General features: G+C 52.5%; 2 protein-coding genes across 2 annotated transcripts; one reads left to right on the forward strand and one right to left on the reverse strand.

Annotated features, from left to right (window-relative positions):
- ITPKC (inositol-trisphosphate 3-kinase C) lies at window positions 1-17,759 on the forward strand. The gene is made up of 7 exons (XM_018062443.1): window positions 1-1,293; window positions 5,840-5,939; window positions 8,475-8,688; window positions 10,155-10,359; window positions 12,581-12,682; window positions 13,300-13,371; window positions 16,310-17,759. Exons 1-7 carry the CDS (start codon window positions 160-162, stop codon window positions 16,511-16,513), a joined length of 2,031 nt encoding a protein of 676 aa, XP_017917932.1. The 5' UTR covers window positions 1-159; the 3' UTR covers window positions 16,514-17,759.
- Window positions 17,756-25,989, reverse strand: C18H19orf54 (chromosome 18 C19orf54 homolog). Its single transcript, XM_005692419.3, has 6 exons — window positions 24,975-25,989; window positions 21,713-21,781; window positions 21,112-21,236; window positions 20,223-20,352; window positions 20,042-20,112; window positions 17,756-19,287 (listed from the first exon to the last, which is right to left on the reverse strand). The coding sequence occupies exons 1-6, from the start codon at window positions 25,286-25,288 to the stop codon at window positions 18,950-18,952; spliced, it is 1,047 nt and encodes a 348-aa protein (XP_005692476.1). The 5' UTR covers window positions 25,289-25,989; the 3' UTR covers window positions 17,756-18,949.

Consider the following 26,049-nt stretch of genomic DNA (forward strand, 5'->3'; position numbering starts at 1 on the left):
GATGGAGGAGGGAGTATCGGTTAACCCCTCCGTGGCTGGGCGGGCTGGAGCTCCGAGGGCCGGAACCCGCGAATTGGGGCTCCCCAGCCACACCCCTCGCGGGATTTAAAGGGACAGGAGGGGCTGGGCCCGGTCGAAGCCCGAACCTTGCGAACGGGCATGAGGCGCTGCCCGTGCCGGGGAAGCCTGAACGAGGTGGAGGCCCAGGCGCTGCCGGCGGCAGCCCGCATGGGACTGGCGGCGCCGCGAGCGGGGCGGCGGCGGCAGCCAAGGCAGCAACGGCCTGGGCCCGGAGCAGGGGGCCCGGTGGGGCGGCCGGAAGGGGGCGGGCCCCGGGCCCGGACCGAGGAGTCCAACCTCCACACCGAGCCCGAGAGGGCCAGCCTCGGGCTTGCGTCGGGGGCCGACGGACGGGCTGAGCCTGAAGCAGCTGGCCTCGGAGCGGAGACGGAGCGGCCCAACACAACGACGGAGCCAGGCAAGTCCATTCTCCGGACACATCTAGGAGGGAGCAGCCACTGGTCAGAGCTGGAGACAGCCGGTGACTGGACAGAGACTGGGACAGATGGCTTTTGGGCTGATCCACACAGGACTGACCTCCAGTCTCAGCCCCAGAGGGCTAACCTCTGGGCACAGCCAGGGGTTGACGGGCCCTGGACAGAACTAGAAATATATGGGTCACAGACCCAGTCAGAGAGGGCCAAGCCCAGGGCGGATAACCTCTGCACCCACCAGAACAGGTCAATCGTCCGGACCCAGCCAGAGGGGGTCCCTCTCTCAACAGAGCGGAGTGCTGACAGCTCTTGGAAACAACCGTTTACCGAGGGCTCCAGGACGCAAAAAGGTACCGAAGACTCCTGGACGGAGCTGCACACTGATGGCTCCCAGATACAACAGGACACTGAAACAGCCTGGAAGCAGCTTGACCCCTGTGGTTTCCCAACACAAGATACCGATGGCTTGTGGTCACAGCCCGGCACTGACAGACCCCAGACAGAGCCTAGGACAGACTGCCTTTTGGGGGAGCCCAACCAAGATGACTCATTAGAGGAACCAGAACACAGGGAGTTGGTGACTCACCTGTACTCTCACCTGGAGGGTAGCCCCCTGACCCCTGTGCCCCGCCTCATTATCACTCCGGAGACACCTGAGCCTGAGGCTCGACCAGGGGGACCCCCCTCCCAGCTTGAGGCGGGCAGTGGTGGCTTCTCCTCGGCCTCCTCTTTCGACGAGTCTGAGGATGACGTGGTGGCTGGGGGCGGAGGTGCCAGCGACCCCGAGGACAGGTCTGGGGTGAGTGGGACCCATCCTGCCCTTGAGCCAGACCCCTACAGACCCAATAGCCCACCCCCCAACTCTCCCACCCCCACCTTTCCTTTGAGAAGTTCTCTAGAACTCCAGCAGCAGTTTTATCTCCAGGCACCTCTTCCATCCACCAACCTCTTCCCTTTGACAGCCGGGTTCCTAGCTCTCCAGGCACCCTCCTCTTCATTCTCTCCTTTCCCCTGCCTCCAGTCCTGGGATCTAAAATGGATGGCTGCTGGCCAACTTCATGGCACCCAGGAACCCCTAAAAGTTGTGTGAGTCCTGTGAGTATATACACATGCTTTTGCAGCAAGGGTCTGTAACTTCTGTTGGATCCTCTGGACAGTCTGTGACCACCCCCCCACCCCCCGCCCCAGACTTTAAAGAATACTAGTTTAGGGAGACAGAAAGGGTGCACTTTCTACCCCACTTTTCTTAGTCTGGGGCCCGTAGCTCCTTAAGGGATCATCAGCCTTCAACACCCCTAAGCTCATTCACTTCTACAGGGAGCAAGCGCCCAGTATTTTTTTTTAATCATTCTCAAAGGGCTGTGTGAACCCCAAACGGTAAGGGACCCCAGCCAAGGACTCTCCATCTCCCCACTGCATTACCCCCAGCTCCCCAGGGTGCTCCTGCAATCTCTTGTTTACATTCTCCATCCTCAGCTTGGGTGCGGTTCTCTGCTGGTGAATCAGGAGGGCTGGCAGGGCAGGTTCAGGGAGGGAGGGTCAATGCAGAGGCAGGTATGAGAGCCTCCCATGGGTCAGTCTGCTGGATCCTCCCATTGTCCTGGGGCCCCTGGCTGGAGCCTGCCCTGAGCCCCACTCACCCCACATGCTTTGCTCTCTGAACATGCTCACACATGTGGCCGCAGGTGTAACAGACAGACCTGCCCCAGCCTGCCTGCACTGACCCTCTGGGGCTCTGCTGTTGCTGTTCCTTCTCCCTATTCCCTCACCTCCTTGGCATCTCATAGCAGCTGAGCTGGAGTGAATGAAGGAAAAAAAAACTCTCTCTCAAAAAAAGAAACAAAACAGCTCTCACTCACTCATGCCCAGCCCTGTGCCAAGCTCTTTTGTTGATTTATTTATTTTTTTTGGTTGCAGCTTGCTGCATAAGGGATTTAAGTTCCTCAATCAGGGATCAAACCCTCTCCCCTTGCATTGGGAGTGCAGAATCCAAACCACTGGTCTGCCAGGGAAGTCCCTTTGCTGAACTCTTTGCTTGTATCAACTCATTTAAACTTCACAGCAGCCCTATGAGGTAGATTCCTTTATCTCCATTTTACAGATGAGGTGACTGAAACACACAGACCTGTCCAAAGTCACAGACCTTGGAAGGCACAGATTCCAACTTTTACTGAACGATAGGCACTTTTTCTAAGTGCTGTATATATATTAACTCATTGAATCTTTCTAACAGCACTGTTTAAGTTTGGGATTATTATCTCCATTTTACAGAGGGGACACTAAGGCCTACAGAGGTGAGATCACTCACTTGCTTAGAGTTGGCCTCGTCCAGTCGGAGCCTAGATTCTAACTCAGTTCTGACTGAGTTGAAAACCCAGGCATTTTCACCCCTATGATGTGTGGCTCCATTCCTCCTCATCTGCCTTCCTCTGGAGCCTTTCTGTCTTCAGTGTTTCCTCATCCTCTAGAATCTGCCTCCAGGGCCCAGCTGTGACTAACATATGAAGGTGCCCAGCTCCGGAGTCTTCCATGGTTCCCCAGGGCTTTCCTGATAGCGACCAGGAGTTTGGTCCTGAGTTCACAGCTTCCTGTCTCCAGGCTCCTTCCTCTGTTCAGCTTCCCTTCTCCCCTCCTGACCCCTTCTGCTGTTGCAACGGAGCCTAAGTACATGCTGTTCCCCGAACACACTGCTGCCATCCTGCCTCCGATTGTTGCTCAAGCCATTCCCACCACCCAGAATACCCCTCGCTTCCTGCTCCCTTCGTTTTGAAATCCCATCTGACCTTACAGACCCAGCTACTTTCTTCCTTTCCTCCCCCCTTCCTTCCTTCTCACATGCATCCTCCTAATCAGGCAACAGACAGTCCCCAAGTCCCTGCTATGTGTTTGGCTCCATGTTGGTTTTGCTGGGAACGCAGCAGTGACCCAAATGCTGCCTGCATGGAGCTCCCAGGTCACTGCGAGGAGACAAACTCATCACCAGGCAGTGACAGCTTGGAGGGGTCAGGGCTGGGATGGGGGAAGCGCACAGGGTTGTGGGAGTCCAGAGAAGGTGACTGGCCAGACCTAGGGTATCAGGGCTTCCTGGAGTGGGGCGGGGGGCGGGGGTGGGGACATGTGAGCTGAGGGCATGATGAAATCTGAGACAGCCCAGATTAACCATCAGATCTAAGAAAAAAGAGAGAGATAAAGAAGATACTGAATCTGCTTATGATTAAAAGACAGAAAGAAAAACACACTTTCAATCAACTTCCTTCAACCCAAACTATATTTTTGGAGCACTTATTCTGTGTCAGGCCATGACTGGGGACATGCTTGTAACCATGGCAACCTCAGTTCTGCCCTCAATCAAGGCTTGTAATCTGGCAGGGCTGTGGTGGATAACCCCAGGGCAGTAGGGGCAGACCAGAGATAGAGCCCCAACACTACAATGTGTGATTTAGGCAGGTGACTTCACCCCTCTGAGTCTGTTTCCACCCCTGTAATACAGTCAACAATCCTCCTGGGATGGTGTTTTTAGGATTAGGTGGGTTATGCCACACTGAGCCTTTGTCATTGTGCCTGAAATGTTCCAGGTGCTTAGTAAACAGGAACCTTCATTCATCACCTCCTCTCCATGGCTGGCAGCTGGAGAGGGGAGGGAAGAACCCTTCCTGAGTCCTGCAGTCCAACTCCCTGGTCTGTGTTTGACCTTCCCACCATCCATTAGATGTCTGCTAGGTAACGGGGTTTTCAGGGTGTAGGAGATAACATGACTTTGACCCTCAGTGGAGGGAGATGAGCCATGTAGGTTTTTTCCTCTGGACCACAACTTGTTTTCCCAATCCTTGCTAAAAGTTTGGTATGTGCTTAGAGCAGAGAAGGTATTTGTGTGTGTGTGTGTGTCCGTAGGTAGTGGTAAAGAACCCACCTGCCAATGCAGGAGACGTAAGAGATTGGGGTTTGGTTCCTGGGTCAGGAAGATCCCCTGGAGGGCTTGGCAACCCACGCCAGTATTCTTGCCTGGGACATCTCATAGACAGCAGAGCCTGGGGGGCTACAGTCTATAGGGTCACACAGAGTTGGACAGGACTGAAGCATGCATGCATGTGTGCATGCACGGGTGTGTTTGTACGCTCATGGGTGTGTGTGTGCATACGCAGTGAACTCAGGCCCTAACCAGTTCTCAAGATGCTCTTGGCTGAGTCAACAGGATACAACTAAATCCTTGTTTTCTGTTGGTGTCTCTGTTTTATTTGCTGCCACCTTTTCTCTGCATCTAGGTTTCATTTTCTTTCTCTGTCATTACCGCCTCTCCCATTCTGTTTCTCTGTTTCTTTCTCTTCTAGTAACTCTGTGTCAGTGGGAAGAGGTCAGGACTGCTGTAGTAACAAACAGTGCCCAAACTTAGTGACTTGGAGCAACGAAGGATGTTTCTTCTCTTTTGGCTGTGCTGCCTGTGCGATCTTAGTTCCCTGACCAGGGATTGAACATGGGCCCTCAGCAGTGATGGGTGAGGCGAGGGCCACCTGCTCCATGCTGCCTTCACTCAGCTGCTGTTTCTCTTCCCATAGTGCCCTGCCCGCCCTGCCCCCTTCTTTAACAGGAAAAAGAACATGGATTCACACACTGGCTTTAAGACTCCACCTAAAAACGACACTTCCACTCACATTTCATTGGCCAAAGCTAAGTTCGAGAGGGCAGGGGTATCCCTGGAAGGGAGGCGGGCCTGAGGTCTTTGGTGAGCAGCTATTAGGGCCGCCACAGTTCCTGTCTTTGTCCCTGTCCTCACTTTGTCCCCTGTCTCCACTTTTCTCTCTCTGTTGTTCGGCCTCTATCCATCAACTCCTTTATCGTTTTCCCTGGAAGATCTGACTGCCTTCAGGAACAGCAGGCTTCCCCATTTTTGTTGTGTGGATGTCGTGGAAAGATGTGGGGTGTTGCTGGTGACTACAGCAAAACCTAGCCTATCTTTACTTCTTTGAGAAGGACAGAGAGACACAGATACAAAGTGATCACATTGAGGGACTTCCCTGGTGGTCCAGTGGTTAAGACTCTGCTCCCAACATAGGGTTCGATCCCTGATTGGGGGAGATCCCTTATGCTGTGCAGCCAAAAAAAAAAAAAATGATGACACTGAGATAAATGGAAAGGGACTCTTCTCACCTTTGCTGAGGCATTGGGGGGTGCTCATGATTGCTAAAGTGAGCTTTGCTCACCCCAGTGAGCTTAAGCCCAGTGATTCCAGGAAGCTCCCCCTGGCCCTTGGAAAGACCCCAGGCTGCCCCTTGGTTCCCTCTCAGAGCACTCACCTCACCCTCCCTTCCTGGCCTCAACCCTGACCCCACCCTCTCTGCCCCACACAGAACAAGCCGTGGAAGAAGCTGAAGACAGTTCTGAAGTATTCGCCCTTTGTGGTCTCTTTCCGAAAACACTACCCTTGGGTCCAGCTGTCTGGACACTCTGGTGAGAGTGGGCGGGGAGAAGGGTGGCTGAGGGGCAGGCCAAGCTGGGCAGAGGTGCCTGGGCGGGGAAGGAACCACCCTTTGTACTTTAGGTCCCCCATCTGTGAAATGGGCTGAGTGGCAGTCTGTAGTTCCTGGAGCTGTTGCGGCACGTGCTTAGGCTGGGCCGGGCCGTTCATACCTCAGGATGGAGGGCTGTTTCCTGTTAGCCTGGTGTCAGGGTGCTGGCAGGCAAATCTTTGACCATGGAGACAGAGGGGCCTGAGCTTGAATCCGAGTTCTGCTCTTTATTTGTGGATGGCCCTGGGCAAGTTGCTTTCCCTCACTGGGGCCCTGCCCCTCCTAAATGGCAGTTACCAGCCCCTGTCCCCGTCTGTGTCTGGAGCAGAGTAGGCCCCCAGGAAACAACAGCTATGGGGCTTCCCTGTTGGCTCAGTGGTAAAGAACCTGCCTGCTGATACAAAAGATGGGGATTCGATTCCTGGGTGGGGAAGATCCTTTGGAGAAGGAAATAGCAAGCCACTTCAGTATTCTTGCCTGGGAAATCCCATGGATAGAGGAGCCTGGCGGGCTACAGACCATGGGGTCAAAAAGAGTTGGACTCAATTTAGTGGCTAAACAACAACAAACAGCAGCTTAAATGTCATCCCCCCATCCCCCCAGAACCTAGCACAGTGTTTTAAGCACATAGTAGCATGAGGCCAAGCATCTGGCATTTTTGGTCAAGGGCTAGATAATAAATATAAAGTACTCAACTCTGTTTTTGCAATATATAAGCAGACATAGATAATGTGTTCCAATACAGCTTTTTTTTTTTTCTTTTTACAAAAACTGGCAGTGGGCTGGACTAGACAAATTGTTCCTATCAACAAAGGGAAGGGAACTTATCTTCCTGTTCATCCTCAGATCTGAGTCAGAGAAAGGCAAAGTCCCCCCCACCCCCCACCACCAAAACCGGCAACACAGGCCTGCCATCTGTATGTACCCTAGTTACTATTGCTGAGTTTAAAAAAACCGAAAACAAAATTCAAAACTTAGCGGTTTGGGGAAAAAAAAAACCCAACAACTTCGTGGAATAAAACCACCATATTATTACACTCATAAGTTTTGGGTCAGGAATTCAGACAGAGCATAGCTGGGATGGCTTATTGCTGCACCATGATACCTGGGAATTCAGCTAGGACAATCGAAGGCTGCAGGCTGGAAACCTTTGGAGATTCATTCATTCACACACCAGGCAGTTGATGCTGGCTGTTGGCTGGTTCTCCGTTGGGACTGCCAGCTGGAAAGCCCATGTGTGACTTCTGTGTGTGGCTGCTTGGGGTTCTTCACAGTATGGTGGCCTCAGCAGATTTCTTACCTGGTAGCTCAGGACTGAAAGGCAAGGGTCTGTGATAACCAAGTGGAGGCTGCATCTCAGACTCTGAAGTCATAGTGTTGACAGTCAAGATTCTGTCAGAATCAAGGGGAAAAGAATTAAAGAATTAGATTCCACTTCTTGATTGGAGTGGCAAAATTCTAGAAGAGCGTGTGGACATGAGCTACTCTTTACTCATCATGTATATATGATGAAGACAAAACAAATGCCCCAGGAGAAGGGTTCATGATTACCGTTACAGACATTTTGGAAAATATAATCTGAAAATACTATCTGTCATTCTAATCCACACTATCTGCACGGCCCAGGAAATGCCAGATTTGTGAATTAACAAGGTCCGTTTGTTAGCACTCTGGGACTCCAGGCTGAAACAAATGCAGATCTGCTCGGGAGAGTCATGTTCTTGACTCAGCTCTCACAAAAGTTCTCACTGCTGATCGTGAGCTCATAATCCAAAATTACAAAACAAATGAGAACATAGTGTGCTGGGAATCTGACTCTGTTAAGACAAAAATGCAGAACTAGGCCCTTCCTTCACCAACTCTGGTCAATATATTTTTTTTAATTGAAGGATAATTGCTTTACAGTATTTTGTGGTTTTCTGTCATACATTAACAAGAATCAGCCATACGTACACCCATGTCCCCTCCCTCCCAAAACTCTCTCCCATCTCCCTACCCATTCTACCCTTTTAGATTGTCACAGAGCACCTGTTTGAGTTCCCTGAATCCTACAGCAAATTCCCACTGGCTATGGGAATTGGCTATTCCCATTTACATATGGTATTGTAAGTTTCCATGTTACTCTCTGGATACATCTCACCCTCTCCCCTCCCCCCATGTCCAAAGGCCCATTCTCTATGTCTGTTTCTCCATTGACTCCCTGAAAATAAATCCATCTTTTTAGATTCCATATATATGCATCAGTATACAATATTTATACTTCTTTTTCTGACTTACTTCAATAAAATAGGCTCTAGGTTCGTCCACCTCATTAGAACTGATTCAGATATATTCCCCTGGCCAAGATTTTGAGAGCTGCAGGGAGGGAGAGAAAGTATCGCAGACGGGTCAGGCAAGATGATGGTGGCCAGGATCTGAGACAGACAGCGAAGTGGCTCATTCAGTTTCTGACCCTCTTGTTGATGGCTGCTCATAGGGAACTTTCAGGCAGGAGAAGATGGTTGGATTCTGAAGCGTTTCTGTCAGTATGAGCAGCGCAGCCTGGAGCAGCTGATGGGTGACCCCCTGCGGCCTTTTGTGCCAGCCTACTATGGCGTGGTGCAGCGGGATGGCCAGACCTTTAACCAGATGGAAGATCTCCTGGCAGACTTTGAGAACCCCTCCATCATGGACTGCAAGATGGGCAGCAGGTAGGTTCAGGGGCAGCCATGGGGCAGAGGTGAAGGGTTGGGTGAACGTTTTTGAAGATAGCACCAAACCAATCTTCCTTTTAAACAATACTTAATTATTTATTTCGCCATACCAGATCCAGCTTGTGGCATGTGGGATCTTTAGTTGTGGCATGTGGGATTTAGTTCCCTAACCAGGGGTCAAACTGGGCCCCCAGCCCTGGGAGCACAGAATCTTACCATTGGACCACCAGGGAAGTCTTAAGCCAATCTTCAAAGTGGTTGTACTAGCATCCTTTCCCACCAGCAGTGTATGAGTGTTCCAGTTGTTTTATCTTGTCATCAATGCTTTGTATTACCTGTTTTACTACTTTTAGCTATCTTGGCGGGTATCTCTTTATTGTTTTAATTTCTATTTCTCTGATGACCAAAGAAATTAAGCGTTGATTAGCGATTTAGATATCCTTTTTTGAAAACTGCCCATTTTACTGTTTCATTTTGCTCATTTTTCAACTGGGCTTTCTTTTTGTGATAAAGATTTGTAAGTCTTTATATATTCTGGATACAAGTCCTTTGCTGTAGCTACACACACACACACACACACACACACACACACACACACACACACACCATTCTCTCTCTCTCCAACTCTCCCATTTCACTGTCATAACGTCTTTTGATAAACAGAAGTACTTTTAATGTAGTACAGTTTATCAATTTATTTCATTACGGTTAGTAGCTTTTAGAGAAATCTGCCTACTTTAAGATCACGACGATCTCCTGTGTTTTCTTCTACAGGTTTTGTTTTTTCCTAAAATCATTTACTTACTTTTGACTGTGCTGGGTCTCTGCTGCCGCGAGGGCTTTTCTCTGGCTGCGGCGAGTGGGGGCTGCTCTCTAGCTGTGGTGCACAGGCTTCCCGGTGCAGTGGCTTCTCTTTGTTGCAGAGCACGGGCTCTAGGGTGTGCAGGCTCAGTAGCAGTTGTGGTTCCTGGGCTCTAGAGCGCAGGTTCAATAGTTGTGGCATATGGGCTTAGTAGCTGTGTGGCATGTGGGATTTTCCCGGACCAGGGATCAAACCCGTGTCTCCTGCATTGGCAGACAGATTCTTTACCACTGAGGTACCAGGGAAGCCCCTACAAGCTTTGTTTTAACTTTCACATTTAGATCCGCAATCCATCTAGATGTAAATTATATACGGTGTGAGGCAGGGATTGAGGTTCATTTTCCCTTTCCATATGGAAATCCTGTTGGCCCGGTATCATTGATTGAAGACTGCTCTTTCCCCATTGAACTGCAGTGCCTTTCTCGTCATAAATCGAGTGAATGTGCTTGTGTGTCTGTTTGTGGACTCTGTCCCAGTTCACTGATCTATTTGTCTATTCTTGTGCCATACTATAGTTTTATAACACTCCTTGATATCAGGGAGTAAAAGTTCTCCAGCTTTGTTCTTCATGGTTTCCCTTGTTACATCCTTTGTGTCCCAGGACCTACCTGGAGGAGGAGCTGGTGAAGGCGCGAGAACGGCCCCGGCCCCGGAAGGACATGTATGAGAAGATGGTGGCTGTGGACCCCGGCGCCCCCACCCCCGAGGAGCATGCCCAGTGTGCGGTCACCAAGCCCCGCTACATGCAGTGGAGGGAGACCGTGAGCTCGACCTCCACCCTGGGCTTCCGGATCGAGGGCATCAAGGTGAGGCCCAGGAGCTGCTGGCCTGTTTCTGGTGGGCTAAGAGCTAGGTCTGAGACAGAGTGACAGAAAAACCAACCAACTAGGATGTCAGAAAAAACTGGAAAGATGCCAGATCTGAAGAGCAAGCAGGAGACTGCAGAGGATGGAAAACAGGCTGGGAGAGGCCCGCTTCCCTGTTCCTGCCTCGTCTGTCGCAGACCAAGTTTTATCTGTCCACCTGCCTGAAAGTCTCTTGATTCCACCTTCTTTCCCCCTCCCAGAGGCCCTGTCCGCGTCCAGCCCCACCTTCTCCTACCCCAGCCTCCCTGGGCTCCCAGATGCTGGACTTAGCCACTCTGATCCATCATCTGATACAGCAGCTGGATGGGCTTTTTCCTCCTTATGCAGAAAAGTTTTCTCTTTTTTCTTCTTCTTCTTTTTTTTTTCCGCAAATTAAATCTAATTCTGTGAATAGCTATCCACCACAGTTTAAAAGTCAAAATAATGTAAAAGAAATCTCTCTCCCAACCCTGTTGCTCTCCTTCCTGTTCTGTGCCCCCACCCCTCCAACCCCACACCTCCTCATGGGGAACCGCTTGGTCAGTTACTTGTATTTCTTCCTGTATATACAAACAATGCAGCCTACATTTTCCTCCCTTTCTTACAAAAGATGGCATGGTCCTGGAGAGTTTTCCTTATCATTGCAGAGAGAGAGAGATTTTCCTCCCCTTCTTCCTTCCTTCCTTCCTTTTCCCTCTGTATTAGCTCTCTGTGGGTGTGCCAGAAGCCCCTGTAGATGGCACAGTAAAGTACTTTCATTTCTTTGAAAGGGTTCTCCTGTCTCCTGCCACAGGCCCTCTGTATTTGCTGTTTCCTGTGCCAGGACTGCTCTTCCTCCTTGCCCTGGTTGACTGACTCTCAGTTACTGTCCAGTCTCCTTCCAAATTCCACTTCCTCTGGGATGCCCTCCTTGATTTCTGTCCTACTAGTTCAGGGCCTCTCCTCACCTCCTTATAACTTCCTACACTCCCTTATCTTATCTCCCTTTATGATGATCTTATTCAGTATCTGCCTCCCTCATCTAATTACACCTGTGCTGTTACCTGTGTGTTACCATTGCCCACAGGGCACCTGGCATAGCCTGGCAGGATGACTCAGGGGGCCCTTTGTACCTCTCTCAGACATGACACGTAACATTAATCTCCTTTATTTTATTGCTTCTCTGCCTTTTGACTAAGATCAAGTGTAGTATGGGAGCTTCTCAGATGGCCCAGTGGTAAAGAATCCGCCTGCCAATACAGGAGATACAAGAGACGCAGGTTTGATCTCTGGGTAGTGAAGATCCCCTAGAGTTGTTGAGTCGCTAAGTCGTGTCTGACTCTTTGCAACCCCATGGACTGCAGCACACCAGGCTTCCCTCTCCTTTGCTGTCTTCCAGAGCTTGCTTAAACTCATGTCCATTGAGTTGGTGATGCCATCCAACCATCTCATCCTCTGTTGTCCCCCTTCTCCTGTCCTCCATCTTTCTCGGCATCAGGGTCTTTTCCAATGAGTTGGCTCTTTACCTTAGGTGGCCACAGTATTGGAGCTTCAGCTTCAGTATCAGTCCTTCCTAACGAATATTCAGGGTTGATTTCCTTTAAGATTGACTAGTTTGAGCTCTGTGAAGTCCAAGGGACTCTCAAGAGTCTTCTCTAGCACCACAATTGGAAAGCATCTCTAGTATTCTTGCCTGAAAAATTCCATGAACAGAGGAGCCTGACGGGCTACAGTCCACGGGGTCACAAACAGTCAGACATGACTGAGCAGCTGAGCACTTCATTGAGTGGTGCCCAGCGCTGTGCTATGGATCCTACACACTCAGGCTCTCCTAATCCTTATACCAGCTTTAGGAGGTGGGTATTAACACAATCCCATTTTCCAGATGAGGAAATCAAGGTTGAGGCAGGTGAAGTGACTTGCTCAAGGCCACCAAGTTACGAAGTATCAGAGCCACGATTCAAAGCCAGATCCAAGCCTCTCCAAAGCCCACTTGGCTAGACTGGTTCAACCAGGGGGTTTAAGTTCAGACCTGAAGGACTGGTTGCTCAGGAGTATGACCTGGGGCTGAGTATGACCAGGTGGGCTGGCTTCCCCTGAACAGCAAGTACGCCTGGAGGCAGGTAGTTGCCCCCCAGAGGTGTCTGAGGCTGCTTGGTGTTGGGTGTGGGAAAGAAAAGCCATGACACCCCTCGTCTTGCAGAAGGCCGATGGGACCTGCAACACCAACTTCAAGAAGACGCAGAAGCTGGAGCAGGTGACAAAGGTGTTGGAGGATTTTGTGGACGGGAACCACACAATCCTGGTGAGCGGGACACCCAGGCCCCCAAGTTTGGAAGCGTAGGACCGCCACATCCTTGTTCCTCCTGTGTTAACCATCTTTTGCTTCAGCTGACGCTGGGCTGGCATTGCCCACTGTCTTGTCAGGGTGGGCAGGTCCAGGGGTGCCCTGCTGTCATGTCTGGTGGCTGCCTTACTGTCTCAGCTCCTGGCTAGATCGCGCAGCAGGCTGGCCTGGGCTTGTTCTCACAGTGGAAGCAGCAGGCCAAGAGAGCAAGCGAAAAAGCAAGGTCTCTCAATTACTGAGCTCAGAATGGCCACCTTCATTCCTGCAAGGTTCTATTGACCAAAGCAACTCATACAATCAAGCCTAGATTATAAGGGAAAGAGTCTGCCTCTTGGTAGGAAAAGCTGCTAGGAATTGTGGGCATTCATGTAATCTACCAGCTATACTCTTGTCTGTGCCACCTTGATGCCTCCAATTCTGCCCCCCCCCCCCAAATTTCCCCATGGCTCCTCTTATCCCATCCTGGCTGGGGTCTGCCACTCCTTTGGGGGGAATGAGATGGAGTGAGATCTTAAGATGGGTACAGACCCACAAAGTCCATGAACTAACCAAGAAATCTTCCCTCTCACCCACAGAGAAAGTACGTGGCACGCCTAGAAGAACTTCGTGAAGCTCTGGAAAGCTCCCCCTTCTTCAGGACCCATGAGGTGCGAGCCCCAGCCGCCATGGGAACAGAGGGCCCTGTGTGTGTTGGGGGGTGTCTGGGTCCAGTGGCCTCAGGAGAAACCGCTGACAGTCACCTGCCAAAGCTATAGGAGACCCTGAAGGAATTCCCTGGCAGTCCAGTGGTGAGGACTCTTACCGACCAGGGCCTGGGTTCAATTCCTAGTCGGAGAAGTAAGATCCCACAAGCCTTATGGCATGGCCAAAAAAAAACGAGGCCCCTCCCCCAGGTTTGGGAGTTTGCTTCTTTAGGGTAAGCAGCATCAGGAATTTTAGGGAGGGGAACAGTTAGGAGCATAGACTACAGGCAGACAGCCTGGGATGAAGGCTGGCCCTGCCATGTGACCCGGGGCATGTGACCTACCCCCTTGGGCCTTGGTTTCTTCCTGGTGGAGGAAGGGAAAATAGTGCTTTCCTTATGGAGCTGCTGAGGTGGAGCTGAGCGAATATAGAGTGCTGTTCAGAGTGCAGAAGAGCTCCCAGCTCTTGCGATGATTTTGTAGCCATGATTATTTAAAATAACTTCTCTTTATTTGGGGCTGTATCAGGCCTTAGCTGAGGCACGCGAGCTCTTTGCTGTGGTTCTCAGGCTCAGGGATGGTGGTGCTCAGGCTTAGCTGCTCTGTCGCATGTGGAGTCTTAGTCCCCTGACCATGGATTGAACCTAAGTTCCCTGCATTGGAAGGCAGATTCTTTTCTCTTGGAAGAAAATAATTTTATTTATTTTTTTGTCTTTGGCTGCACTGGGACTCTAGCTGTGGAGAGCAGGGGCTACTCTCTAGTTGCGGTGCAAGGGTTTCCCATTGCAGTGGCCTCTTGTTGCGGAGCGTGGGCTCTAGGGCACATGGGCTCCGTCATCACAGTTCCTGGGCCCTAGTGCACAAGCTCAGTCGTAGTTGCGCACGCATGAGCTTAGCTGCTTCACTGCATGTGGGATCTGGAATGCAGATTCTTAACTACTGCATCGCCAGGGAATTCTCCATAATTACTTACAGTCATTGTTCCCTGCATTCCTCCTTTGGCAGCTCTCCCCCTCCCCTTTCCCACGCTTTCCCAGCCTGTGTCTCTTTGGAAGCTGTCACCTCTCTGGGGCTGTCTCAGGAAGTCTGTGGTGACGTCACCAGGTGTATCTCCACGCTCTTTCATCTCTCTCTTCCAAGTCCCTCTGTCCTCTTTTTCCTGTTAGCACTGACTGCCGAAAGAGCCACATCTGGGAGTCAGGCGGGCCCGTGTTTGAACCCCAGCTGCCTGGGCAGTGGCTCTGCAGGCCTGTCTTCTGATAGGACAGGGCCCCAGTAGCACCTGCCTCCTGGGTGTAGTGAAGGTTAAGTGGCCTAACTCAGGTAAAGCCCAGCCCACAGGAAACCCTCAGTGTGTGCCAGTTTTTACTGTCACATGTCATCACCGACCGTCACCCTCATCATTGTCACTGCCTTTGAGCTTCACATGTGAGGCACAAAGAGGCGGCTTGGGGACTCCGTCTCTTCTATCCTCATGTTTGGTGTCACTTGCCTGGTGACTAGAATCTGAAAAAATAACAAGTTGCCAAGATTTAAAACCTGAGACTTCACGCCAAAATCGGGATTTCTAGCTTCCTTTGGACCGCAGGAGACATGGCAGTCCTGGGCTCCTCCCCATGTGCCAACAGCCATCCAGAACTGGGCGGCGTCACCTCTCCTGACAGCCACCTGCTCAGCTGCCCCGTCATCTGCGTTCTCTGGAAGAACTGATGTTTGAAACCCAAGTAGCAAAAGGGAGGGTCTTGCAAACCTGTAGTTAGACAAGAGGAAGGAATGTGTTGCTTTTTTTTTTTAAGTTTATTTTTTAAAAGTTTATTTACTTTTGGCTGTGCTGGGTCTTCGCTGCTGCTGCTCGAGCTTTCTCTGGTTGCAGAAAGCGGGGGCTGCCCTTTGTTGGTGTGCAGGCTTCTCTTGTTGCAGAGCACAGGATCTAGGGCACATGTGCTTCAGTGGTTGTGGTTCCCGGGCTCTAGTGCACAGGCTCAGTAGTTGCGGCGCACCAGCTTAGTTGGTCCGCAGCATGTGAGATCTTCCTGGACCTGGGACCGAACCCATGTCTCCTGCATTGGCAGGCAGATTCTTTACCACTTAGTCACCAGGGAAGCCCTGTATTTCTAAATTAAAAAGAAAAAAACAGCCCAGTATCTCCCTAGGGTGGTGTGCTCAGCTCCACAAGGCAGCTTGTGAGCTGTGAAACATGGAATGCCGCAAAGGGAGGGGCTCTTACCATCATCCCCATTCTACAGATGAGGAAACTGAGCCTGGAAAAAAGGAAGCCACTTGCCTCGGATCACCAGTAGCAATTCCCTGGGGCTGAGTAACTGCTGCCCCTTACCATGAGGCATTATCCACACCCTCAGTCCCCACCAGGCTCCTTTGACCCATTTGGGATCCTGCAGGCATTGGATTTTGTACTCCAGTTTGAAAAGGGGTAACAGCTAACACTGTTTTACATTAAAAACTTTCTTATTTTAGCTGTCAGGTCTTAGTTACAGCTCTCGGGCTTCTCTGGTCACTGGCTTCTTTCTAGTTGCAATGTGCAGGCTTAGGAGTTGCCGCACTCCTTGTCCGCTGCATTGCAACGTGGATTCTTAACCACTGGACCACCAGAGAAATCCGTATTTTGCATTTGTTTATACAGGCAAGTCTTCTAAGAGCTTTATGTGGATTACTTCTATAGATAATATGCATAGCAGTCTTTGAGGTAAATGGTAAGGAGAGTTAAAAGTCCCCTGCCCAGGGAGGGGCATGCAGCCTGTAAGTGGCAGAGCTGGGGCTTGAACCCAGGCAGCCTGACTCGAAAGTCCATGCTATCAGCCACCCTCTCACCTGTCTGCTGGGGCAGGGACCTTGGCCGTGCCTGCCCCTCCCTTTAACCTCCTGCCTCTCCTCTCCTCTGCAGGTGGTAGGCAGTTCCCTCCTCTTTGTGCACGACCACACCGGCCTGGCCAAGGTCTGGATGATTGACTTCGGCAAGACCGTGGCCCTGCCTGACCACCAGACACTCAGCCACCGGCTGCCCTGGGCTGAAGGCAATCGCGAGGACGGCTACCTCTGGGGCCTGGACAACATGATCTGCCTGCTCCAGGGCCTGGCCCAGAGCTGACCTGCTTGTCCACAACCAGGTTCATTTATTGGATGGTGCCCATCTGGCTGGAGGGGCCCCGAGATGTGAGGGCCCTGAGATCGGCCACAGGGGAGCTGAAGTCCAGGGATGGGAGAGGTGGCATTGCACACCACGCAGGACCAGTGTGGAAGATCCGAAGGGCCTTGGAGATGGGGGTGGGGGCCCGCGCCACCCTTTGACAAGATGGGAGGTTGTTAAGAACCGGAGAGGCAGTGTGACCTGGCTGGGGCCCGTGGTTGAGTCAGAACCAGACTGGGCCCCTGACCAGCCAGGAGGGGATGCAGCGGCCGCAGCTAAACCACGCGCCCTGAAAGAACGCAGTGCCCACGCTTGCACAGTACAGGCGTGACCTCGGGCCTGTCGCCACAAGAGTGACTATAACCATGGCCCCTCCCTCTGCGGGCTGGCTGCTGGCGGGGCTGGAGAGCCAGACCTCATTACTGAACAAACGCAGCAGCTCTCCTCCCACCCAGCAGTTATGGCCCCTACTCTTCACCTGGGGGTGGCTGAGGCTGGCAGAGGCTGTGCGGGTGTGGCGCTGTGGGTTGGGCCTGAGGGCTGACACTGCTGGGCAGGGCTCGGTTCACCCTGTCCTACTGGCCCCTGTCCCCACGGGCTCCTTCCCTGCTCCCAGAACTGCTGACCCCCTGCCGACTGAAACCACAGCCACATCCCATACCGCCACTGTGACAGCACCATCTCGACCCTCAGGCACCAGCCTCAGCTGGGGACTTCCTCCTCCTGCCCTTTCTGTCTCCTTCCTCCTAGAGGGCTGCGGTCGCAGTGAGGGCTTTCTGACGCCAGGCAGACTTGGGCCTGGCTCAGGACCCAGCTACTCTCCTCGGGAGCGCCCCCTCTCTGGCCTCCGCTGGGAAGATGCCTTGCTTGGTTGGGCCTGAGGTGCAGGATGGGCGGGGCTGGCAACCTGGTCCAAACCAGAAGACCCCAGCACCCTGAGGTGCAGGTGGAGCCCCTCTGTCCTCCTGCTCCCAACTTTGGGTTCCTGGCCTACCAGGCTGGGCTGGGGGAAGAGAAGTGCCTCCTCCCCCTTGGCTAAAGCTCTGGCGTGGTCTTCCAGGCTGAGGGTTGCTCCTTTTCTACTGACCATCTTTATACTTATTTATATGAGAGGTAGTTTGATGGGGTCACACTGGGGATCAGGAGGCAACATCGCTTCACTGCCTTCCCCCTGCAACGACACCCCAATAAACACATTTGTAGTTCATTTCGTGGAGTCTTTTTTTTACATCTGGAGCTTATGGGCTCAGAGCTCATAACTGGGGCATTAGTGCCACATGAGGTGAGGGGATGACGACAGGTCTGGGGTAGAAGTGGGCTCAGAGCTGGTGGTTCATTCATCAGCTTCACTGAGTTGCTATTCTTGGGCCTGGCCCGCCCCGACCCCACCTGTCTAGGTGCTGTGTGCCTGGCTTGAATCTGGCCCTGCCACTGGCCAGCCCTGTGACCTCAGGCCAGTACTTCTCCAGCCTGTTTTTCCCTCAAAAACAGGGAGGATCTAGTGCCCTCCTTATAGGGTTGGAAGACTTGATGAGTTAACTGTGAAGGGGTTGGCACAGATAACTAGCAGTGGAAGCTTTCGCTTTTTAAATTAGGAGAGAACACAGGTGGGGGAGGTGCTGAGCCTGAGGGCCTCTTCCCTGAGGAAGTGATAAGGAACCAGGACTGTGGAGTTCAGGGGTTGTAACGGAGGGCCGGGTACAGGCAAAGGACACCCCAGGCAGCTGAGACGCCACTGGCGGCAGAAAGTGTGAGGAGGAACCTGGGGCGAGGGAGACAGGTGAGTTTAGTATCCAGGAGGATGCAGCACGAGGAGCACGCAGGAGGTGCCGGAAGCTTCTCTGGAGGGCAGTGGTGAAACGTGGTTTGGGTTTTGTTTTTGGCCACACCACGTGGCACGCAGGATCTTAGCCCCCAACCAGGGATCAGAATCTGTACCTCCTGCAGTGGAAGCACGGAGTCTTGACCACTGGATCGCCAGGAAGTCCACAGTTCGTGTTTTAAAAGGCTTCTCTGGCTTGACGTGAAGACACTGGGAGGCAAGGGGTGCAGTGAGAGGGTGGTCAGCAGCCAGAAATGGGTGGATGCAGCACTGACGGGGGTGGGGTGGGGTGGGGGGGTTGTTGAATAGCCCTGGGGTCTCAGCGGTTGTCATTCTCTCCCCTGCAGAGAGGCAGCTGGTCTGTGTGGCTCCTGGCTATAACCCCAGCCCAGAGTAGGTGCTCAATACTGGGAGGTGGGCTTGGGGGAGTTGGGGTGATGCCCAGGATGGATTTGGGGGACCCTGGATGAAGGATCTCTGGTTTGAGGTTCAGTCCAACCCCTTGGGCTGTCGCTCAGAGAGAGAAGCCGGGCACTCTGTGGCTGGTGACACAGCTGAGCTGGGGCCACAGCAGCCTAGTGGCTGGAGTCCTGTGGTCGAAGGAGCAGGGCCTGGCCACAGAGGCCGGCTCGCACCCCGCCGGCAGGCACCACATACTCCCGGCCATCCGCAGCCCGAGAGGGTGAGAAGTCTGTCAGCTGCAGATTGCTGTCCCGGACTTGGTCATAGTCCCACAGCTGGTGGTGCCAACTCTTGCCCTGCTTGGCGAGGAGGTATACAGCCCCCGGGGAGCCTTCTTCCGGCAGGGACGGTGGCTGTTGGGGTGTGCCGGGCACTGGGTGGAACAGGCCAGGCAGCTCGGGATCCTCTGAGTAGCCGAGGCTGGGCACATGCTGCACACCCAGCAGGACCCCTGCGGGGAAGAGGGGGTGGCTGTGAGTAGGAGCTGAGCCCTGACGAGGGGCCGGGGCTCCCGGAGTCCCCCCACTGCCCTCCGGGGTGGGCGCTGCCATGATCCCTGCACTGACACGGCGTGGGCACAGCTGGGCTTGGATTTGAACCTGTGGTGCTGGGCTCCAGAACTGCAGGCATTTTAAGTCCAGCCTGCAACAGCCTGTCAGCACAGGGAGGTGGCCAAGGCAGCAATGAACAGAGCAGACATCACCACCTAGTTGCTGTGAGCTGTCTAGGAGAGCCGTGCTCAGAGGTGTGCAACCAGGGCGCTGCCTTCTACCAGGCAGGTGGGAAGACGAAGCTGCTGACTATAGCTAACACTAACTGAAACATGGAACCCACCAGGCACCATTTAAAGAGTTTGAACATTCAAACAGCCCTCTGCCCTGGGGACTGTTCACCCTGATTTCCAGATGGGGACCTGGAGATCCAGAGTCACAGAGCCTGGGAGTGTCTGGACCAGGTTTGCAGCCCAGTTTGATCCTCCTCTGTGCTCTGAGTTTCTTGTTTGGGAAAAACCCTGATTGACAGATGCTGAACTACCTGCTCCCGGCCAGGACCCTGCGAATTACCCTGTAGGGACAAAGGTGGTCCAACCCTGGCTCCTGCCTTGAGCAGTGTGGAGAGGCTGGCACAAGGGTGAGCATGTGAGGAGGGGAGACAGGATCAGGGAGACCCACGGTGAGGGTCCAGGGCAGGGGAGGGGAACCCACCTGCACTCACAGCCCAGTGGGCCTTGTGGCCCTTCCTCTGACACGGCTCGTGGTTGAAGTCCTCGTCGTAGCTGCGCTGCGGTCAAGGCCAATGCTGGGGGGCAGCCCCGGGACACACACACACACACTTGCCCCCGACTCTCCCCATCCCAGCCCGGCTCCCTCCCTGACCCTGGGATACGGGATAAGGAGGGGGTGTCCGGCGACAACATGCTGCAGGACGTGGTCTCTGTTGGGACCGCCCAGGCCGCCGCAGAGCACCTCTGCCTGGCACCCCAGTGCCTCCTGGGCCAGCCTGCCCATGTCAGCCACTGCAGGGACAGAGCAGACACACGAGGAACAGTCACTGTGCACCAGGCACTGGAGAAAAGCTTTTAGGAATCAGTGCCTATAACCCTCACTGTGACCATCATCTCTTTGTGCAAACGTGGAAAACAAGCCAGAGAAAGACACAGATCCTGTATTAATGCATGTGTGTGGAATTTAGAAAACTGGTACATATGATCCTACTGGCAAAACAGAGACACTGACACAGAGACGCAGATAGTAAATGTATGGATACCAAGCGGGCGGGGGTGGGAGGAACTGGGAGATTGCAATTGACACCTATGTACTATTGATACGATGTATGAAATAGACAACTAATGAGAATCTAGTGTATAGAACAGGGAACTCAATGCACTATGGTGACCTGAATGACAAGGAAGTCCTCAAGAGAGGGCGTACATCTACGTGTATGGCTGACTGATCCTGCTGTCCAGCAGAAACTGACACAACATCGTGAAGCAACCCTACTGCAAAAAAAAAAAAAAAAGTGAGGCACAGAGAGGATAAGTTGCTTGTCTATGGTGACGCAGCAGGAAGTGGCAGAGCTGGGCTGGGAACCCAGGTGGCCTGGTTCCAGAGTCCACCTCATAACACTCTGCTCTTCTTCAGCAGGGCGGAGGAGGTGGGGGAAGAAGGGTGCAAAGTACAGAACAAAGTCCCCCATGTGCCTGACGTGTCCCAGCCAAGCTCTCCAGTCCCCTCCTGCAGGACATCTGGGTAACACCCTTCCACACCCAACCTACCTGAGAACATCTCCCCCTGGACCGTGTATCCTCTCTCCATGGCCACCTGCACGAGCCTCTCCAAGGGGGTGCCGCTGGGGGGCGCCAGGAGGGTGCCTGCCATCCACAAGGCCACCAGCCCACACCTGGGGAGAGACAGGCCCAGCCCCCCAACCTCTAATTCGAGTCTTTCCTGGCCCCCTCTGCCCTGGAAGCTGGAGTGTAGGGAACAGTTTGCCGCCATGGGGGAATTCCCTTGTCTCCCAGGTCAAGTGGGGAGACCTGACTTCCCCCTCCTAGCAGAGAGGATGGCCAAGGCCTGAATCCAAGGCTGGAGGGCTAGGGTGGAGTGAGTGGGTGGCAGGTTAGGCAGACATGTCACCTGGGCTTCCAGGAGGAGCAGGTGCCAAGGGGGACTCAGAGATAATGGACTTGTTTCAATTTACTGTGCATGCTCCCAGGACCCTGACCTGGGTAAGTTCCCCTTCTCCTTCCCCCTAGGCTGCCTGGGACGAACCCACTCTTCCCACACTCCCCGGTCAATCCTCACAGAGGGTGGTGAGGGCAAAGGCTTGAGGGCACAGCCGGCCAAGGGGCTGGGGTCCCGAATCAGGGTACGTACTGAGGGCCTTCTTGTATGAGGGAGGGCAGGTCAGCACAGAAGAGGATCCACTGCAGGTCACTTCTGAAACTGAATCAGAGGCGCATTCAGGTCACGAGGGAACCAGATCCTAGGGTCTCACCCTCAAGGGCTGCTCTTGGCTGGGTCAGACTGCCTTCATCCCTGATGAGACACTTCCCTTCCCCACCTGTTTTCTCATCTGTTCAATGGGAATCATTCTTCTGCCTGCTACTCCCTGCTTTTTCTCAGCCATTGAAGGGGCAAAGAGCAGATGTGCAAAAGCTTTGCAACTAGGAGTCAGAGGAATTTATTAGAAGGGGTGTCTCTATATCATGTTGAGCCCTAGTGGCTCAGTGGTAAAGAACCAGCCTGCCAATGCAGGAGACTCGGGTTTGATCCCTCAGTCGAGAAGATCCCCCGGAAAAGGGAATGGGAATCCACTCTAGTATTCTTGCCTGGAGAATCCCATGGAGAGAGGACCCTGGTGGGCTACAGTTGCAAAGAACTTGACATGACTTAGCGGCTGAGCATGCATGCATGCTCTACACCATGGATGAAAAAATTAACGAAAGAAAGAAGAGAAAATTTTATTGGAGCCAACCTGAGGATTATAACCTGGGAGACAGTCTTTCAGAACGCTCTGAGGACTTCTCCACCCATCAGATGTCAAAACACAGTTATATGTTAAGTTTTTGAGGCAAAGGGTTGCCAAAATATTACTGACAGTTTACTCAATCCAGATCTACAAGTACAAAGCAAGTTGTGGGACATGGGTCATTTTGACCCCTTAACAAGATTAAGAAGGAAAGTCTTTTGATGAGATTGCTGCTGCTGCTAAGTCGCTTCAGTCATGTCCGACTCTGTGCGACCCCATAGACGGCAGCCCACCAGGCTCCCCTGTCCCTGGGATTCTCCAGGCAAGAACACTGGAGTGGGTTGCCATTTCCTTCTCCAGTGCATGAAAGTGAAAAGTGAAAGGGAAGTCGCTCAGTCGTGTCCGACTCTTCGAGACCCCATGGACTGCAGCCTAACGGGCTCCTCCATCCATGGGATTTTCCAGGCAAGAGTACTGGAGTGGGGTGCCATTGCCTTCTCCGCTTGATGAGATTAAGAAGGAATATCACTCTGTAAGGAGGTCTGGTAAATGCACACTAAATGGGAGGGAGGAGGCCCAAATGGGCAAAGAAACAATTCACATTTAAATTTTATCTTGCTGGGACTTCCCTGTTGGCCCAGTGGTTAAGACTTTGCCTTCCAAAGCAGGAGATGCAGGTTTGATCCCTGGTTGGGGAACTAAGATCCCACAAGCCCAAACGACCAAAAAATCAGAACATAAACAACAGAAGCAATACTGTAACAAATTCAATAAAGACTTTAAAAATGATCCACATCAAGAAAAAGAAATTTTTCTCGTCTTGCCATAAAACATGAATTTAATTTCATCAATGCCGAAGCTCTCCATGTTTTCTCCTCTCAAGCCTGTTCTTCTCGCAGTTAGGATGAAAATCCCTTCACTCAGCCTTGGGCAAAACCAGGTGACAGCTCCAGGCCTAAGAGATCACTGATAAGAGTCAGGCCCAGCCCCTTCTAGGGGAGGCCACTCAGAATATTTTGGTGATTCCAATCCTTCCCCCCTCCCAACCAGGGCTCAGGAAGTGCTGGGCAATGTGCTTATATTTCTATCACAAAGCCAATGAAAGGGCAAGGCTGGGAGGCACCTTCCTGATGAGGAGATACCACAGCACATTGGTTAAAAGCAGGGCACCACCCCCGCCCCGCCCTGCAAAAAGCAGGGCACCCCATTGCCATGCCCTTCCTCTTCTAAGCACTGTGGCCAAGTGACTTAACCAATGTGAATCTCAGCTTCCTCATCTGAAAAATGGGGTAACAACAGTTCCTGCCCTGAGAGGGGAGAGATAAATTCAAAGGTTGAGTTTAAAACAGATATGCTATTTTGTATCTGGAGGAGGGCATGGCAACCCACTCCAGTATTCTTGCCTGGAAAATCCCCATGGACAGAGGAGCCTGGTGGGCTACAGTCTATGGGGTCACAAAGAGTTAGACACGACTGAAGTGACTTAGCATGCATGCATATATGTATGTGTGTATGTGCATCTGAATCATTGTGTTGTACACCTGAAAATAACATGACATTATAAGTCCACTATACTTCAATTAAAAAAAGAATAGTTCCTGCCTCATGGAATTGCTGAGGTTAAATTAATGAGTAAAAAACACTTAGAACAGCACTTGGCATATATAGATAATGGGTGGTTGTTACTTGCATTCAATTTGCCTCTCTATGGGGGTATTCCCCAGCAATCCAGTGGTTAGGCTCTGTGCGTCCATTACTGGTGATGTGGGTTTTATTCCTGGTTGGGAAACTAATATTCCACATGCCACACAGTGCAGCAGAAACAAAAAACAAAACAATTCGTCTTATTATACTTGGGGCCTTTAGGACTGATTATAAACTTGTCTAGAGAACTGGAAATTCCTTCCGGACAGGGACAGGTCATTTCTCCCTTTCCCCTTCACCCCCAGCCCATGTCTAGGCCCCTTCCGTCCTGCCTGGGTCTCTGGGTGCTCCAGCTTCCTTCTGGGCCCCTAGCCTCCAGTCTTACCATCTCCACTCCTGGAAGGCAGCCTCCCTCCCTCCCTGGAAGGGCACAAAGCCCTTCCACAGCTCCCCAGAGCCCTCAGGACAGTCCACCTTCCTTCACAGCAACCCTCCCCCCCCACCCCCCCACCCCCCGCCCCGGCTCCAATGCCCTGTGTCGGGCTCCTGGCCACCTGGGAAACCCCACATTTGCCCCTTCTCTGTCAAATATTTGCAGGTCCCTGAAAAGAACATCTCTTCATTTCACTTTTGGGCCCAGGCAAAAGCTATTTACTCTTCTCATCAAGAAACTTCCTCGACAGCACTCAGGGGTTCCCTCCTCTAGACAAGCCCCTGGGACCCCCCCACTCCTGAGGCACCAACTCCCTCTAGACTCCCTCCCGATGGCTCTGACCTCTCTGGGCTGTCACTGTCTGGTGGAGGGAGCAATCTGTTTCTCCCACTGGATGAGGTGCTCTCAAGGAGCAGGAGCTTTCTTCATTGCTGAAGGCACACAGCTACTGAAAGCGTCTAAATAGGGAGCTGAAGCAGACTGTTTGCCCTTGAGAACATGGGAAACCCCAAGAGAAGATGACTGAAGTTATGTGGGGAGAGGTGGTTGGGTGAGACCACGGGTGGGAGGGATGGGCCATGGGACCCTACCGGTCCTTGTGCAGCTTCAGGAGCCTCTTCACGTCCTCTCTGCTCCCGGGGACTGGGCCGGCCCTCTCCAAGGCCTCCTTCAGGAGGTGACTCTTCTCTAGACCGAAGACATGAGGGGGGGCAAACCCAGTGGTAGGGGGCGGAGGCGGCAGTGGGGGTGGTGGGGGAACAGGGGTCTGGAAACTCGAGGGTGGAAAAGCTAATTCGGGGAGGTTTAGGGGAAGGGGAGGAAGTGGAATATTAAGGGCCTGGGATGCAGGGGTTTCGGGAGGAGGAATTGGTGGCTCTGCAGGGGGAGAACATGGAGAAATCATTTTGGGGTCTGTGACTTAGGCTGGAAGGTCGAGAATGGGAGAGAGGGGACAGATCCTCCAAAATGTGGTCACAGGGATGGAGAGTCTGACAGTCTTAGAGCTGAACTCCTGATCTGGAGCTGAAGTTGGGACTGCAAAAAAACAGGGCTAAAATCTGTAACCTTGGGAGCAGGGATTGAAGCTGACGCAAATCACAAAGAATCTGAGGGTTAAGGGGTCCTTTAATGTGCAAACAGATCTGTGGTACAGAGTTGGGATGCAGAGCTCAAAGAGTGAGGCTTAGTAGGAGTTAACTTCTTATCCTGGGCTTGTTTAGAAAGTTAGGAAATTATGGGAAACGAAAGCCCAGGCCTGGGGCAAGGCACGTAAAGCGTGGGATTGAGGACCCCTGGGCTAAAAACTGGAAGAATTTAGAAGAGATCCTACCCCCTTCGCATCTCAGACCCGAGTTTGGAACCTTAGAGCTGACCTTTGAGTCAGAGGTCAAAAGGACACTTGGCAGGGAAATTAGCCTAGTTGTGGAGAAAGTCCTGAAATCGGGGCGCAACAGGAAGTCTTGTGGGCTGGAGAAGGCTCACAGATTGGAGGTCGATGGGAGCCCCCCATACGGCCTGGGTAACAGGGCCGGGCAGTTAAACGCGTCTACCCTTGCCGCAAAATGGCTGCCGCAGCGTACAGCCTTTCCCAAATCCCGCGGTAAGACTCGCAACTCAAGCCCGCCCCTTTAACGATCACGTGACAGAGACGGGCTGCGAAAGAAA

The sequence above is a fragment of the Capra hircus genome, chromosome 18 (assembly GCF_001704415.2).
Source record: "Capra hircus breed San Clemente chromosome 18, ASM170441v1, whole genome shotgun sequence".
In the NCBI taxonomy this organism is placed as follows: domain Eukaryota; kingdom Metazoa; phylum Chordata; class Mammalia; order Artiodactyla; family Bovidae; genus Capra; species Capra hircus.